The sequence below is a fragment of the Nerophis lumbriciformis genome, linkage group LG02, assembly GCF_033978685.3.
Source record: "Nerophis lumbriciformis linkage group LG02, RoL_Nlum_v2.1, whole genome shotgun sequence".
Classification (NCBI taxonomy): Eukaryota; Metazoa; Chordata; class Actinopteri; order Syngnathiformes; family Syngnathidae; genus Nerophis; species Nerophis lumbriciformis.
In genome coordinates this window covers 2,442,963-2,461,943 of record NC_084549.2, presented here as the reverse complement: position 1 = coordinate 2,461,943, position 18,981 = coordinate 2,442,963, and the positions used below count along the sequence as shown (strand labels likewise).

The 18,981-nt window shown below is 40.3% G+C and overlaps 1 protein-coding gene across 2 annotated transcripts in view; it reads right to left on the bottom strand.

Annotated features, from left to right (window-relative positions):
* Nucleotides 1-5,899: 5,899 nt before the first annotated feature.
* Nucleotides 5,900-18,981, bottom strand: part of bora (bora aurora kinase A activator) — a 26,045-nt gene continuing 12,963 nt past the window's right edge. Inside the window, exons 10-12 of one of the 2 annotated variants that reach the window (XM_061927913.2) lie at nt 15,693-16,243; nt 12,290-12,430; nt 5,900-6,306 (exon numbers count right to left, since the gene is read on the bottom strand). In XM_061927913.2, the coding sequence (XP_061783897.2) occupies nt 6,286-6,306; nt 12,290-12,430; nt 15,693-16,243 (713 nt within the window). In that variant the 3' untranslated portion in view covers nt 5,900-6,285. The remainder of the gene's footprint in view (nt 6,307-12,289; nt 12,431-15,692; nt 16,244-18,981) is intronic. The other variant, XM_061927832.2, reaches the window with a different exon arrangement.

Below are 18,981 nucleotides of genomic sequence, written 5' to 3'. Positions count from 1 at the left end.
TGCGCTGCTGTTTTTTTTAAGATGGCTGCTTAAAAGCAGGAAGCACCAACGTGCCCACACAATGCAGACAAGGTAGGTACACTAGACAAAAGTCTTGGGACACTTCAGACTACAAGTAGACAAAAGTATTGGGACACTTAGGACTAGCACCTGCCAAATACGCGGGCCCGACCAACGCTGCTTGCAGCTTTAATTATTATTCTTCCGCAACTTTGCGCTGTAATTTGACCCCCTTAACATACTTCAAAACTCACCAAATTTTACACACACATCAGTAATATACGGCAAAACTTTTTATCAAAAAACCAAACCTCAAAACTGCGCTCTAGCGCCCCCTTGGAAAAAAAAAACTAGACTGCCTGTAACTCCCACTAGGAAGGTCGGAGAGACATGAAACAAAACCCTCTATGTAGGTCTGACTCAGATCTAGATTTCATAATAGTACATTCTCGGGCTAAAATCAACAGGAAGTTGGCAATTCCCCCTTCAAGACAAAAAAGTACTAAAAACAGTCACTTCAAAACATGCTTCAAAACTCACCAAACTGAACGCACACATCAGGACTGGCAAACATTGCGATCTAAAAAAAACAACCTAACCCCAAATCTCAAAATTGCGCTCTACTGCAATTTTTTAATAAAACGCAAAAAAAAATGCTCCTCGGAAGAAAAAAAATGACAAAACTGCCTGTAACTCCCACTGGGAAGGTCGGAGAGACATGAAACAAAAACTTCTATGTAGGTCTCACTTAGACCTACATTTCATAAATTGACAACCCCCAGCAAAAATCAACAGGAAGTTTGCTATTCCCCCTTCAAAACATTTTTTTTGTAAAAACCAGTCACCTTCCTTCAAAAAGCGTTTGTCGTTTCGCCTTCAAACTAACACAGGAGAGATATTGAACCCATGTGATTACAACAACAGAAGCGCTTTTTTTATAACTGCTCCGGTTTTGATTTTATGACCCTTCAAAGAACCGCTGCGCTGATGCTGCTGCGCTCCTGTTTTTGTAAGATGGCTGCTTAAAAGCAGGAAGCACCAGCGTGCCCACACAATGCAGACAAGGTAGGTACACTGGACAAAAGTCTTGGGACACTTCAGACTACAAGTAGACAAAAGTATTGGGACACTTAGGACTAGCACCTGCCAAATACGCGGGCCCGACCAACGCTGCTTGCAGCTTTAATTATTATTCTTCCACAACTTTGCGCTGTAATTTGACCCCCTTAACATACTTCAAAACTCACCAAATTTTACACACACATCAGTAATATACGGCAAAACTTTTTATCAAAAAACCAAACCTCAAAACTCAAAATTGCGCTCTAGCGCCCCCTAGGAAAAAAAAAAACTAGACTGCCTGTAACTCCCACCAGGAAGGTCGGAGAGACATGAAACAAAAACCTCTATGTAGGTCTGACTCAGATCTAGATTTCATAATAGTACATTCTCGGGCTAAAATCAACAGGAAGTTGGCAATTCCCCCTTCAAAACAAAAAAGTACTAAAAACAGTCACTTCAAAACATGCTTCAAAACTCACCAAACTGAACGCACACATCAGGACTGGCAAAAATTGCGATCTAAAAAAAAAACCTAACCCCAAATCTCAAAATTGCGCTCTACTGCAATTTTTTAATAAAACGCAAAAAAAACTGCTCCTCGGAAGAAAAAAATGACAAAACTGCCTGTAACTCCCACTGGGAAGGTCGGAGAGACATGAAACAAAAACCTCTATGTAGGTCTCACTTAGACCTACATTACATAAATTGACAACACCCAGCAAAAATCAACAGGAAGTTTGCTATTCCCCCTTCAAAACACATTTTTTGTAAAAACCGGTCACCTTCCTTCAAAAACGAACTCCTCTGAGCACGTTTGTTGTTTCGCCTTCAAACTAACACAGGAGAGAGATTGAACCCTTGTGATTACAATGACAGAAGCGCTTTTTTTTCTAACTGCTCCGGTTTTGATTTTATGACCCTTCAAAGACCCGCTGCGCTGCTGTTTTTTTAAGATGGCTGCTTAAAAGCAGGAAGCACCAACGTGCCCACACAATGCAGACAAGGTAGGTACACTAGACAAAAGTCTTGGGACACTTCAGACTAAAAGTAGACAAAAGTCTTGGGACACTTATGACTATCACTGGACAAAAGTATTGGGACACTTAGGACTAGCACCTGCCAAATACGCGGGCCCGACCAATGCTGCTTGCAGCTTTAATGTTCATGTTTTATGATCATGTGGTTTGGATTCGATGTCAGTTTTTCCCATGGTCACAAACACATCGTCCGTGCCTGAAAGGTGATTGGCGGAGAATGAGGAAGTGTTGTTGTGTGACCGGGGAAGCGAAGACTCACGAGACGAAAGTGTAAAAACCTGTTGGAATTGTGCCCGTTTGTTTTCATAAGATTGGTAATAAAAGTTAAGAATAGCGTCGGACTTTGTGTGATTTCTTCTGGGGTCTACAATATATTACAGTAAAAAAAAAAAAATAGTACAAGAGGAATCCTGATAAACATGTTGAACAAAGAGAACATCTTAGTCATCTCATAAAGGATGAATAAAGACGTCAATGACCTCTGTTTTGTCTGATGAGCCGTTTTACTGCCGTGTTACAAGCGCCGTTTGTAAACAATTAAGGTATGTGAATTAACATTGACAAAATATTTCTATGTAAATATTTAATTTCCCAACATGCGGTACATATCTGCAGTTTATAGTCCGGTGCAGCTAATGTGTGGGGAAAAAAAATCTTGTTTTTCTTCTAAAATGTAGCGGTTGTAGTCCAGAAAATAAAGAAGGCTTCAAGCAGTCTGGTTCACCACCTTAATGGTGGTCATGAATACTCATTGTAATTTACAGGCTGCCTGTAGAGAAAAGCTTCGATGCCATTTATTTATTTATTCATCACTTTTAATGACAAAGATGGCAAAATGAGAACTTTTCGCCTTTTGTGTCCTTTGAATCACGGACGGCTCTGGCTCTCCATACACAGTGTGGAGCCGCTCCCTTAAACCAATAACTACAGTGCCTCCAACACGGCAAATAAACAGCATTTCTTGGTATCTTAAGTATCATTAATACTAGAGGATGAGAGAAAGCCAGGAGGTGTGACCCCTCCCTTTAGAAGCAGCCTCAGCGATGTTACTAGGGTACTCCTGAATAAATAGAGGAGCGCGTGGGCTGTTCCTCAGAGACTGTAACTGAGTGTGCAGCTCCATGCGTTCTCCTCATGAGCAAAATTGAACTCTGTCTCTGCCTGATTCCTTGCTTCTTGTTCTGTTTAATAAAATAGTTCGGAGCTTAAACCTGACAATGTGCTACAAGAATAAGAAACTAATTGAAAGATTGTGTGAATGTAGAGTTAACACAAGTGATCGGCAGCATCAAACCTGGGTTGAAACATCCCTAGAATGTTGACACTGTCCATACTTGCCAACCTTGAGACCTCCGATTTCGGGAGGTGGGGGGTGGGGGGCGTGGTCGGGGGTGGGGCGGGGGGCGTGGTTAAGATATATATATATATATATATAAGAAATACTTGACTTTCAGTGAATTCTAGCTATATATATATATATATTTTTTATTACATATATATATAAATATATATATATATATATATATATATATATATATATATATATATATATATATATATATTTTATTATATATATATATATATATATATATATATACATATATATATATATATATATATATATATATATATATATATATATATATATATATATATATATATATATACCGTATTTTCCGCACTATTAGCCGCACCTAAAAACCACAAATTTTCTCAAAAGCTGACAGTGCGCCTTTTAACCCGGTGCGCTTTATATATGGATAAATATTAAGATTCATTTTCATAAAGTTTCGATCTCGCAACTTCGGTAAACAGCCGCCATCTTTTTTCCCGGTAGAACAGGAAGCGCTTCTTCTTCTACGCAAGCAACCGCCAAGGTAAGCACCCGCCCCCATAGAACAGGAAGCGCTTCTTCTTCTACTGTAAGCAACCACCCGCCCGCGTAGAAGAAGAAAAAGCGCGCGGATATCACCGTACGTTTCATTTCCTTTGTGTGTTTACATCTGTAAAGACCACAAAATGGCTCCTACTAAGCGTCAGGGATCTGGTTCATGAAAAGACGCAATCTCTCCTTCCGCACACGGATTACTATTTCACAGCAACTGATATTCCTGTGAACCGCACTGTGGATACAACGGGAGCACGTACGGTGAATATTCGCACCACAGGGAATGAGAAGTCATCCTTCACTGTGGTTCTAGCTTGCCATGCTAATGGCCAGAAACTTCCACCCATGGTGATATTCAAAAGGAAGACCTTGCCAAAAGAGACCTTTCCAGCCGGCGTCATCATAAAAGCTAACTCGAAGGGATGGATGAAGAAAAGATGAGCGAGTGGTTAAGGTAAGTTTAAGTTTACGCGAAGAGGCCGGGTGGCTTTTTTCACGCAGCTCCGTCCATGTTGATATACGTATGTTTGTGATTGCACATTTGCGTACATTTTGGGAGTGAACAGAGTTGTTAGAACGCTGGTTTTTAATATATTATTAAAGTTTGACTGACCTATCTGACTGTTTTTTTGACATTCCTTTAGCGCAGTTAGATGCGGCTTACAACACGGGGCGGCTTATAGGTGGACAAAGTTTTGAAATATGCCGTTCATTGAAGGCGCGGCTTTTAACCCAGGGCGCCTTATGGTGCGGAAAATACGGTATATATATATATATATATATATATATATATATATATATATATATATATATATATATATATATATATATATGTATATATAAATAAATAAAAGAAATACTTGAATTTCAGTGTTCATTTATTTACACATTTACACACACATAACACTCATCTCTACTCATTGTTGAGTTAAGGGTTGAATTGGCCATCCTTGTTCTATTCTCTGTCACTATTTCAGAACACACACATTATACAAATATACATTATAAAATCAATAAGAAAACGGGAGCGCTAATTTGGGAGTCTGAATTAGTATCAGAAGTTCCTATATAAACATTGCGCACTCACGTCGCCTTTTTGTATTGATTACTGCAGCTGTGCACTGGATTCTTTCACAAATACAAACTACAACTCACAAACACTTTAGAGTTAGGCTCCACCATCAGAATGTGTACTTAAACTTATAAAGATCACATGGATATTATTCAGTGAGTTGATTCACCAAAACTAACCTGTTATACAGGAGGAAAAAGCACACAGGACGTTTCGATTGTTCACAGACTGGTCGCGCTCATCAGAATGACAAGACACTTCCGGTCTGCAGGTGATAGCATTCAATTGGGAAGAAACGCCCTACTGCCCCCTACTGACCAATGTGAATACTGATAAATGTGTAATGACAGCTCCAAAAACGAATTCAAACCACAAAATAAAATGAATAAATCTACACAAAAATGTGACACATTATGGGTGGGTCACATATGCATGTACAGTAGATGGCAGTATTGTCCTGTTTAAAAGTGTCACAACATTGCTGTTTACGGCAGACCAACTGCTTTACGGTAGACGAAAACTTGACTGCTGTTGTTGTGTGTTGTTACCGCGCTGGGAGGACGTTAATGAAACTGCCTAACAATAAACCCACCCAGTGTCAACACGTCACTCAGGTCCGCCTGAATTTCGGGAGAAAATTTGTCCCGGGAGGTTTTCGGGAGAGGCGCTGAATTTCGGGAGTCTCCCGGACAATCCGGGAGGGTTGGCAAGTATGACACTGTCCCTAATGAATTGGTCATATTAATGATCCTCAATAAGGAGGATTGTGGAATAAGTGACAGTAAGTACGGTAGAAAGGCATAAAACAAAGACCAAAGTAAGACATAAACACGTTCTTAGGCAGCTAAAAACAATCATGTTCATTTAATGATCCAAATTGGCAAGTGGTATTCTTCAAATATTCTTACTACGCTGAGGGAAAAATATATCACATTTAAAATGTACAATCCACCCCAATCTTTAAGGTTTATATTCACGTAGTTTAAGAAAAAAAAGTTAAATATATATGAAAATGTGTAAAAACATACAAACATGATTGTGTCAGCACCCAATTCAATTGCAGCAAAAAACAAAAAATAGTGAGCGAGCATCCACGTGCTCTCACACACTTACAGCAAAGATGACCTTGAACTTTAACCCCCGGAAGAAATCCTAACCACTGGAGGAAGCTTCTTTAATGGGTCAATTAAACACTCCTACCAGAGAAGAGCTGCACGTGGTGGCGTTCAGTGATGAGGAAGCCGCGCCTGGAAGATGAGAAACACTCCTTTAGTATTATTTAAACTACTGGGAACACTTATTTGTATTTAGTAGTGATGGGTTGATGAGGCGTCATGAAGCGTTTCGACACATTGCAAAACTGTATTGATACTGTGTCGATACTGTGTCACTAAATACTGACATCTGCTGGACATTAAAAATCCCTACAGGCAACCTATGGACCGACTCAACTGACACTGATTTGATGCCCTAGTACAGGGGTCACCAACCTTTTTGAAACCAAAAACTACTTCTTGGGTACTGATTAATGCGAAGGGCTACCAGTTTGATACACACTTAAATAAATAAATATATTGTCATTTGTAAGTTACACGTAAGTGTGATTTAAACAAGAATACCTAAATAAATACATTTATATATATAAAAAAATGGGTATTTCTGTCTGTCATTCCGTCGTACATTTTTTTCTTCCTTTTACGTAAGGTTATTTGTAGATTATAAATGATGAAAAAAACACTTAAATGAACGGTTTAAAAGAGGAGAAAACAAGAAAAAATTTAAAATAAAATTTTGAAACATAGTTTATCTTCAATTTCGACTCTTTATAATTCAAAATTCAACCGACTAAAAGAAGAGAAAAACAAGCTTATTTGAATCTTTTTGAAAAAATTAAAAAAAGAATTTATGGAACATCATTAGTCATTTTTCCTGATTAAATTTTAGAATTTTGATGACATGTTTTAAATTGGTTAAAATCCAATCTGCACTTTGTTAGACTATTTAACAAATTGGACCAAGTTATATTTCTAACAAAGACAAATCAGTATTTCTTCTAGATTTCCCAGAACAAACATTTTAAAAGAAATTCAAAATACTTTGAAATAAGATTTAAATTTGATTCTACAGATTTTCTAGATTTGCCAGAATACTTTTTTTGAATTTTAATCATAGTAAGTTTGAAGAAATATTTCACAAATATTCTTCGTCGAAAAAACAGAAGCTAAAATATTTATTATTCTTTACAATAAAAAATAAATAAATTTACTTGAACATTGATTTAAATTGTCAGGAAAGAAGAGGAAGACATTTAAAAGGTAAAAAGGTATATTTGTTTAAAAATCCTAAAATCATTTTTAAGGTTGTATTTTTTCTCTAAAATTGTATTTCTAAAAGTAATAAGAAGCAAAGTAAAAAATAAATTAATTTGCTTAAACAAGTGAAGACCCATCCATCCATCCATTTTCTACCGCTTATTCCAAGTGAAGACCAAGTCTTTAAAATATTTTCTTGGATTTTCAAATTCTTTTTGAGTTTTGTCTCTTTTAGAATTAAAAATGTCGAGCAAAGCGAGACCAGCTTGCTAGTAAATAAATACAATTTAAAAAAATAGAGGCAGCTCACTGGTAAGTGCTGCTCTTTGAGCTATTTTTAGAGCAGGCCAGCGGGCGACTGATCTGGTCCTTACGGGCTACCTGGTGACCGCGGGCACCGCGTTGGTGACCCCTGCCCTAGTATATACAATAATATAAACCAAGTCATTTAGGATTATTTCACATCTTCATTTAAATAAAAATATATTTGTATCTTTTTTAGATACAGTCAATAAATAATGTGAACATGTATCATAACATGGAAATCTAAGAGAACGTGTTGTGGATGATTGTGGACTGGGAATTTTTTTTATTTTATTTTTTTACACATTTTTATAAAAAAAAAAAAAAAAAAGTTTTTCCGACGTATTACATTTGAGACGATTTCTCTTCTTAGTTATTATTTCTCCGGCTGTAGAAAAGAGCCGCTCACAGGGCACAGAGGAGGCGACACAGTTGGCGTATCGGTCACGTGACCAAAACAGCTCATGATCGGTCACGTGACTTTCTAAAAGCGGTACGCGCACCGGCACAGGGTTTTGCTCTATGAGCTCGACGCATGCGCCGATGCATCGGTGTTGCCGGACCCATCACTAGTATTTAGTGTTCAAACTACTGGGAACACTTATTTGTATTTAATGTTCAAACTACTGGGAACACTTATATGTATTCAGTATTCAAACTACTGGGAACACTTATTTGCCAACACTGAAGAGTTGCAACATTAGTTAAAAAAAGTGTCTTTTCCCGTGGTCCTCGCCAGGTCTGGATCCTAAATGAATGTCAAAGTGTACCAACTTGTGGGATGACCTACCCAGACCTCTCATGTCCAGGTGTGATGTATGACAGGGCTCTTCAACTACATCATGAGGGGGGGCCACAGTTTCAAGGGCTCAGGGGCCGGTCATCGAAATTTGGATGTTTCGTCAGAAAGTGCAATGACTTCATTAGAAAGTAAACACTGTCAATACATTCATTATTCTGCCCTCGCGACTTGTTTCCAGCGTGTGCGGCAAGACAGATAGTTAACAGCACGAAGAACCAGAAGCATACCTGCCAACTTTTGAAATCAGAAAAACCTAGTAGCCAGGGTCCAAGGGCCGCAGGCCCCGGTAGGTCCAGGACAAAGTCCTGGTGGGGGGTTCAGGCTTCGCCCCCCGACGCAAAATGATTGATTGCATTCAGACAGGTTAAAATGTTGCTAAAACCATCACTTTTCTATCAGTCACAGTGACTTTTCAAAACAAAAATATTACAGCAAAAATCATATGGGTTGATTGACATGTTTATTCTGTAAGCTAACTTCAATAGTTTGAAATTATTTTGACAGTTAATGCCAGTTATCCTGTCAACCTTTCACAAGACTTCAATTTGTTCATTGAAAGTATAAACACTTTTTACAGTAAACAAATGGTAAAACAGTACTAAACAATTCCATTAAAAAAAAAAATTGGTGTCATTATTAACTTTCTGTCCAAGCTTGTATAATCTACTGCCTTGTTCAATTGTAAAAAAATATTCTGTGCCTAAAATTCACATTTCTATCACAATTATCATACTGTAAACATGGTAAGCTAACTTCATTAAAATTAATAGTCCTGTCAATAGCATGGAATTACAATTCAAATGTAGTTTTGTTTGTAAGCCTTTCAAAAGAATTAAAAATATGAAAAATTAACGAAAATTAATTGAAGCCATCAGACACTTGAAAAGTGGCACATCACATCTCTAATGTAATCATTTGAACTTTTCAACAGAAATAGCACTGCAAAAATATTAAGGACATACTTCTGTATTTTGGTAGTTATGCTGTCAACATTTAACAAGATTTCTTCAACTTGGACTTGAAAGCATAAATAGTATAAACACTTTTAACAGTATAACAGTACTAAACAATTCCAATAGATAACATTGGTGTCATTACCTTTTTGTGGCTAAAATCCGAAAAACGTTGAAAGTTTTCCACTTGTATCGCTAGCAACGGCATTAGACTTGTGTTTTTTTGTCCCAACGTGGTCTTTTACATCGCTAATTCTTCCGTGTCCGATCGAAAAATCTTGTCTGCACAAGGTGCAATTCGCGTAGTTTTCACCCTTTTTGGAACGGATAATTATTCCCGTATAGGCTTTTGAATATTCTTCACGGAATGACTGCAGTTTTCTTTTCGGTTTAAGACTAGTTTGCCATTTTTCTCCGGCTGATTCCATGATCGTTCGCTCGTTTGGAAACAATGGCAACTGGTGCCTCGTGCTTGGCAGCGGTGCTATAAATAGCCTCCCGCATGGCATTCGGAATGGCTCGATAGGAAGTTACGGGAAGCAGTGTCGATTGTCATTGTTGTTACGCGATTTTGTGAATAAAACTTAAATTTTTTTTTTTTTTTTTTAATTAATGAAAAACCGTATTTTTTATCACTGCAACCGTAACCCGGAATAGGTTGATGAAAACCGTACTAATTACGGGAAAACCGGAGTAGTTGGCAGGTATGTTGCTATGACATGGAGAAAATAATCTGATGAATAGTTGAGAATTATGACTAGTAGAGTGCAAGAAATAACTGTGATGGACATTGGACCTTTAGCCACTTCAGCTATTTTAAGACGCTTAGTTTAAAAAAACAATCAAAGGCATTTTGCTTTGATATAGCGACATAAATCCAGAAAAAGTTGAAAGATGAGTTAAAAAGTTTGACCGCTAGAGTGAAAGAAGTAACTGTGCTCTAATAATCAGCTACTTTGCCCATTTGCATTCAAAATCTGTGGGCTGGTTCTAACATGAAGTGAACCCATTGGAAGGCTTGTAGAGCAATGGAAACCTGTGACTGCTAGAGTGCAAGAAATAACTTTGCACTAGATTTGACCTCAGAAATAGGATATTTCTGGGGCTGAGGTTGCCGAGGTAGTTAAAAAGCTCCTCGGTGGCAAGGCCCCGGGGGTGGATGAGATCCGCCCGGAGTTCCTTAAGGCTCTGGATGTTGTGGGGCTGTCTTGGTTGACAAGACTCTGCAACATCGCGTGGACATCGGGGGCGGTACCTCTGGATTGGCACACCGGGGTGGTGGTTCCTCTCTTTAAGAAGGGGAACCGGAGGGTGTGTTCCAACTATCGTGGGATCACACTCCTCAGCCTCCCCGGTAAGGTCTATTCAGGAGTACTGGAGAGGAGGCTACGCCGGATAGTCCAACCTCGGATTCAGGAGGAACAGTGTGGTTTTCGTCCTGGTCGTGGAACTGTGGACCAGCTCTATACTCTCGGCAGGGTCCTTGAGGGTGCATGGGAGTATGCCCAACCACTCTACATGTGCTTTGTGGACTTGGAGAAGGCATTCGACCGTGTCCCTCGGGAAGTCCTTTGGGGAGTGCTCAGAGAGTATGGGGTATCGGACTGTCTTATTGTGGCAGTCCGCTCCCTGTATGATCAGCGTCAGAGCTTGGTCCGCATTGCCGGCAGTAAGTCGGACACGTTTCCAGTGAGGGTTGGACTCCGCCAAGGCTGCCCTTTGTCACCGATTCTGTTCATAACCTTTATGGACAGAATTTCTAGGCGCAGCCAGGGCGTTGAGGGGATCTGGTTTGGTGGCTGCAGGATTAGGTCTCTGCTATTTGCAGATGATGTGGTCCTGATGGCTTCATCTGGCCAAGATCTTCAGCTCTCACTGGATCGGTTCGCAGCCGAGTGTGAAGCGACTGGGATGGGAATCAGCACCTCCAAGTCCGAGTCCATGGTTCTCTCCCGGAAAAGGGTGGAGTGCCATCTCCGGGTTGGGGAGGAGATCTTGCCCCAAGTGGAGGAGTTCAAGTACCTCGGAGTCTTGTTTACGAGCGGGGGAAGAGTGGATCGTGAGATCGACAGGCGGATCGGTGCGGCGTCTTCAGTAATGCGGACGCTGTATCGATCCGTTGTGGTGAAGAAGGAGCTGAGCCGGAAGGCAAAGCTCTCGATTTACCTGTCGATCTACGTTCCCATCCTCACCTATGGTCATGAGCTTTGGGTCATGACCGAAAGGACAAGATCACGGGTACAAGCGGCTGAAATGAGTTTCCTCCGCCGAGTGGCGGGGCTCTCCCTTAGAGATAGGGTGAGAAGCTCTGTCATCCGGGAGGAGCTCAAAGTAAAGCCGCTGCTCCTCCACATCGAGAGGAGCCAGATGAGGTGGTTCGGGCATCTGGTCAGGATGCCACCCGAACGCCTCCCTTGGAAGGTGTTTCGGGCACGTCCGACCGGTAGGAGGCCACGGGGAAGACCCAGGACACGCTGGGAAGATTATGTCTCCCGGCTGGCCTGGGAACGCCTCGGGATCCCCCGGGAGGAGCTGGACGAAGTGGCTGGGGAGAGGGAAGTCTGGGCTTCCCTGCTTAGGCTGCTGCCCCCGCGACCCGACCTCGGATAAGCGGAAGAAGATGGATGGATGGATGGATAGATTTGACCTCAGTTACTAGTTAAAGCAGGGGGTTGATAACTACTTCCAGGTTTATAGATCAGTTGAAAATTGTGACTGCTAGAGTGCAAGAAATAACCCTGCACTAAAATTTGATTTATCAGCGTTCAAAAAATGGCTTTCTGGCTCGGACATGGAAGGATCAATAAAAATGGGACTACTAAATTCAGCTAATTTGGCCATTTTGGGTCAGTTGTCATACCTTCACTTTGGAGGTTCTGGTGAGGTGGAACGCGTCGTCTGGGAAGTTGGAAGTGAAGGACTCCTTTCCGGGGCAGTCGGAGCCGAGGCCGTCAATGAGACTGCCGGCGCCTGCTGAGGTAGTGTTGTATCCGCTGTCCACCTGCACACACGACACTCAAGCATTACTAGAACAAAATAAGAGTCTCAGAAAGCTATCGCGCACAAGCTAGCAAGCTACAGAGTTTGACGCCAATGTATTTCTTGTAAAAGGTATAAAAAGGAGTATGGAAGCTGGACAAACTTTCATGTGGTATTGGACAGAAAGAAGGACTATTTAATTGATATATATGAATGATCCCCTCCACTTGGTCCAATGAAAGGTAGCTCGCCTGCAGAAAAAGTGTGCTTTAAATGAACAAGGAAGTCACTACTACTACTACTGGTAGTACTAGTACACGGGTCGGCAACCCGCGGCTCTAGAGCCACATGCGGCTCTTTAGCGCCGCCCTAGTGGCTCTCTGGAGCTTTTTTAAAAATGTATAAAAAATGGAAAAAGATGAGGGGGAAAAAAATATTTTTTGTTTTAATATGACACAAACCTCCCTAATTGTTATAAAGCACACTGTTTGTATTAAACATGCTTCACTGATTCGAGTATTTGGTGAGCGCTGTTTTGTCGTACTAATTTTGGCGGTCCTTGAACTCACCGTAGTTTGTTTACGTTTATAACTTTCTCCGACTTTCTAACACATGTTTTATGCCACTTCTTTTTCTGTCTCATTTTGTCCACCAAACCTTTAACGTTGTGCGTAAATGCACAATGGTGAGCTTTGTTGATGTTATTGACTTGTGTGGAGTGATAATCGGGCATATTTGGTCACTGCATGACTGCGAGCTAATCGATGCTAACATGCTATTTAGGCTAGCTACAGGTAAAAGCCAGTAAATTAGAATATTTTGAAAAACTTGATTTATTTCAGTAATTGCATTCAAAAGGTGTAACTTGTACATTATATTTATTCATTGCACACAGACTGATGCATTCAAATGTTTATTTAATTTAATTTTGATGATTTGAAGTGGCAACAAATGAAAATCCAAAATTCCGTGTGTCACAAAATTAGAATATTACTTAAGGCTAATACAAAAAAGGGATTTTTAGAAATGTTGGCCAACTGAAAAGTATGAAAATGAAAAATATGAGCATGTACAATACTCAATACTTGGTTGGAGCTCCTTTTGCCTCAATTACTGCGTTAATGCGGCGTGGCATGGAGTCGATGAGTTTCTGGCACTGCTCAGGTGTTATGAGAGCCCAGGTTGCTCTGATAGTGGCCTTCAACTCTTCTGCGTTTTTGGGTCTGGCATTCTGCATCTTCCTTTTCACAATACCCCACAGATTTTCTATGGGGCTAAGGTCAGGGGAGTTGGCGGGCCAATTTAGAACAGAAATACCATGGTCCGTAAACCAGGCACGGGTAGATTTTGCGCTGTGTGCAGGCGCCAAGTCCTGTTGGAACTTGAAATCTCCATCTCCATAGAGCAGGTCAGCAGCAGGAAGCATGAAGTGCTCTAAAACTTGCTGGTAGACGGCTGCGTTGACCCTGGATCTCAGGAAACAGAGTGGACCGACACCAGCTGGACTGCTGCTGAGTGGTCCAAAGTCATGTTTTCTGACGAAAGCAAATTTTGTATTTCCTTTGGAAATCGAGGTCCCAGAGTCTGGAGGAAGACAGGAGAGGCACAGGATCCACGTTGCCTGAAATCTAGTGTAAAGTTTCCACCATCAGTGATGGTTTGGGGTGCCATGTCATCTGCTGGTGTCGGTCCACTCTGTTTCCTGAGATCCAGGGTCAACGCAGCCGTCTACCAGCAAGTTTTAGAGCACTTCATGCTTCCTGCTGCTGACCTGCTCTATGGAGATGGAGATTTCAAGTTCCAACAGGACTTGGCGCCTGCACACAGCGCAAAATCCACCCGTGCCTGGTTTACGGACCATGGTATTTCTGTTCTAAATTGGCCCGCCAACTCCCCTGACCTTAGCCCCATAGAAAATCTGTGGGGTATTGTGAAAAGGAAGATGCAGAATGCCAGACCCAAAAACGCAGAAGAGTTGAAGGCCACTATCAGAGCAACCTGGGCTCTCATAACACCTGAGCAGTGCCAGAAACTCATCGACTCCATGCCACGCCGCATTAACGCAGTAATTGAGGCAAAAGGAGCTCCGACCAAGTATTGAGTATTGTACATGCTCATATTTTTCATTTTCATACTTTTCAGTTGGCCAACATTTCTAAAAATCCCTTTTTTGTATTAGCCTTAAGTAATATTCTAATTTTGTGACACACGGAATTTTGGATTTTCATTTGTTGCCACTTCAAATCATCAAAATTAAATGAAATAAACATTTGAATGCATCAGTCTGTGTGCAATGAATAAATATAATGTACAAGTTACACCTTTTGAATGCAATTACTGAAATAAATCAAGTTTTTCAAAATATTCTAATTTACTGGCTTTTACCTGTATATATATATATATATATACATCCTGAAAATATGCAAAAAAAACTGTTTAGATAATTGATACTTCAAACTTGCATAAATAAATATTAAGGAATATAACATAACTTGGCTTCTGAGAGCTTCAAAATGTAATGAATAAAATGCTAAAGTTGTTGATAAACAATTATTTTAATAATTAAATATGGTCATTTTAAATGAATTATTATGATAATTTAAAATTAATTATTTCAAATATGTTTATTTTAATGTATAATTCTATGGCTGGATGTAATAAGGAGTCATAAAAAATACAAATAAAAATACAATTAATTTTGATGTTTTTAGCAAAATACAGTAAAAATGTTTTTTTTTTAAATTAATAAATATATTTATTTTTAGGTAAGATAAACATAATAATACAATTTATCTCTAGTCTGGATGATTTAGTTCTTATCACCCTGTTGTCCTCCCATCTGAAAAAAGGCTGTCCTCACTCAGGTCCGCATGGAGCTGGAGGGGGCGTGGCCTCCAGCTCCGGCTGAAAATCGGGAGATTTTCGGGAGAGTATTTGTCCCGGGAGGTTTTCGGGAGAGGCGCTGAATTTCGGGAGTCTCCCGGAAAATTCGGGAGGGTTGGCAAGTATGCCTTAAGGCGCACATGAGTGACGTAGCTCGTCCGAAGATGACAACAAAAGTCGTATTCAGGTCGCATTGTGTTTAGACTGAAGTCACATTGGAAAAGATCAGATTCCAATGGGATTCAGGACTACCTCCTGATGTGGCCTGAATTTGATGCCAAAATATCCGATTTCATGCACTTTGGAGCGTTTAGACTGGCGAGAAAAACATGACCTGTGTCACTTGAGGGCAAAGAAATTAGATTTGGTGTGCAGTATAAATGATGATGAAAAATACAAACCTGCATGCTGGAATCGTAGCGTATGCTGCTTCCGTCTCCCAGGAGAGACACAAACATCTGAGAGCTTTCTGTGGCTGACGCGTTGACCATTCGAGAACTTGTCAGCTGTCCTGAAAGGATGCCATTGTCCACGTCTTCTTCCTCATCTTCGATTTGCCCCTCCATCCTTATTTCCTGACCAGGCTCGGTTTTCACAGGCTCTATAAGTCTCCCGGGAGAGCCAGTGTTCTGATCCAAAGACGAGGATGGATCGACGTCGATTGTGGGAGCGGGCGAGGAGGAAGAGTGTGCCAGGTCCTCTGAATCCTGGCTGTCGGGAAGCTTGGGGTTGAGGATGGGCGAGATGAGAGGCGGGGAGCCCCAGCTACGGAACCTGGACCTGGGCTTGGATCGGGCGCATTGCTGGAGGTCCGGGTGGATGCGGAGCTGGTGTGGAGAACAGCTACGGATGGGAGAGCAGCCCTCCACAAACGGACTCTTGGCGCAGGGGAGCGTGTCCATGTCCACGGTCACGCCGTGTGGCGTTAAATGGCGCGGTTGTTTCCACTCGGCTGAGGAAGATTTCCAAAATAAATAAAAAAATCAGATTGATAGTGTCAACACTCATATCACAACACATTTGGTTTATTTACTTCACTGCAGACCACCAGACGTCTATTTCAGGTGAAGAGTTCATGGGACAGGCCCATATTTCTTGTATTTCTTCATTTTAAATAAGTTTGTCCAATATCCATCCATCCATCCATTTTCTACCGCTTATTCCCTTCGGGGTCACGGGGGGTGCTGGAGTCTATCTCAGCTACAATCGGGCGGAAGGCGGGGTACACCCTGGACAAGTCGCCACCTCATCGCAGGGCCAACACAGATAGACAGACAACATTCACACTCACATTCACACACTAGGGCCAATTTAGTGTTGCCAATCAACCTATCCCCAGGTGCATGTCTTTGGAGGTGGGAGGAAGCCGGAGTACCCGGAGGGAACCCACGCAATCACGGGGAGAACATGCAAACTCCACACAGAAAGATCCCGAACCCGGGATTGAACCCAAGACTACTCAGGACCTTCGTATTGTGAGGCAGATGCACTAACCCCTCTTCCACCGTGAAGCCCAATAATGAGACTTAAAAAATGAAATGGTCAAAAGATACATTATTATTTAACTAATACATTTGAATTAGTAGTAGGGGTGCATGATACATTTCAGATGGATAACTATTAGGGGTGTAACGGTACGTGTATTTGTATCAAACCGTTTCGGTACGGGGGTTTCGGTTCGGTTCGGAGGTGTACCGAACGAGTTTCCACACGGACATATTAAGTACATACCTGCCAACATTTGAAATCAGAAAAACCTAGTAGCCAGGGTCCAGGGGCCGCAGGCCCCGGTAGGTCCAGGACAAAGTCCTGGTGGGGGGTTCAGGTTCGCCCCCCGACGCAAAATGATTATTAGCATTCAGACAGGTTAAAATGTTGCTAAAACCATCACTTTTCTATCAGTCACAGTGACTTTTCAAAACAAAAATATTACAGCAAAAATCATATGGGTTGATTGACATGTTTATTCTGTAAGCTAACTTCAATAGTTTGAAATTATTTTGACAGTTAATGCCAGTTATCCTGTCAACCTTTCACAAGACTTCAATTTGTTAATTGAAAGTATAAACACTTTTTACAGTAAACAAATGGTAAAACAGTACTAAACAATTCCATTAAAAAAAAAAATTGGTGTCATTATTAACTTTCTGTCCAAGCTTGTATAATCTACTGCCTTGTTCAATTGTAAAAAATATTCTGTGCCTAAAATTCACATTTCTATCACAATTATCATACTGTAAACATGGTAAGCTAACTTCATTAAAATTAATAGTCCTGTCAATAGCATGGAATTACAATTCAAATGTAGTTTTTTTGTAAGCCTTTCAAAAGAATTCAAAATATTAAAAATTAATGAAAATTAATTGAAGCCATCAGACACTTGAAAAGTGGCACATCACATCTCTAATGTAATCATTTGAACTTTTCAACAGAAATAGCACTGCAAAAATATTAAGGACATACTTCTGTATTTTGGTAGTTATGCTGTCAACATTTAACAAGATTTCTTCAACTTGGACTTGAAAGCATAAATAGTATAAACACTTTTAACAGTATAACAGTACTAAACAATTCCAATAGATAACATTGGTGTCATTACCTTTTTGTGGCTAAAATCCAAATTTATTCTATCAGATTGATCATACTGCAAAAATGATATGGTAACTTTATGATAAGTTTACCGGTACTTGAAGTGGCATAATACACTGAAAGTGATTGTTCCTATAACCCCTTTGTTTCAAATGTTTGTTCCACTTGTGGCAGTCGGGCACCAGCATACCGTCTTTGACAACTTGAAGTGGCATAAAACACTGAAAGTGATTGTTCCTATAACCCCTTTGTTTTAAATGTTTTATGCCACTTCAAGTTGTCAAAGACGTGCTGTGAAATACAGCCGACAGGATTGCGCACCAAACACGAAGCAAGGCCAAAGTGCATGCATGGTGCAGGAGAACAAAGGACTTCTTTCATTTAAGGTTTGTGATAAACCATCAAACTCATTCGTTAAAAGGACTCTATAGTAATATAAAGTGAGTTTTACTGGACATTATCATGCAAGAAAAGTTTATTTTTGGGACCGCGATCACCGCGTAATGATTTTTAAAGGTTGCATTACAAACATTTAACTGTCCCATGTGATCAGCCAGTGCGATTGGAAGTCCATGCTCAATTATTGCCTCCGTAAATAAAACTTCGGCATTTATCACATCCAAAGAATATGTTTGGGCGACGAAAAACGTTGAAAGTTTTCCACTTGTATCGCTAGCAACGGCATTAGACTTGTGTTTTTTTGTCCCAACGTGGTCTTTTACATCGCTAATTCCTCCGTGTCCGATCGAAAAATCTTGTCTGCACAAGGTGCAATTCGCGTAGTTTTCACCCTTTTTTTTTTTAATTAATGAAAATCCGTATTTTTTATCACTGCAACCGTAACCCGGAATAGGTTGATGAAAACCGTACTAATTACGGGAAAACCGGAGTAGTTGGCAGGTATGATAGCTGAGGGATTATAATCAGAGGAAGGTTACATTGAAATAAAATTTTCTACATTACATTTTTTTTCTTTCTGGTCCATATTTTGAATGGGTCATTAAAAATATCAATAATTATCGATATTGACCAATACAAAAATTATATATAGTGATACATTTTTCAGCCATATCGCCCAGCCATAAATATCGCGACTAAAAC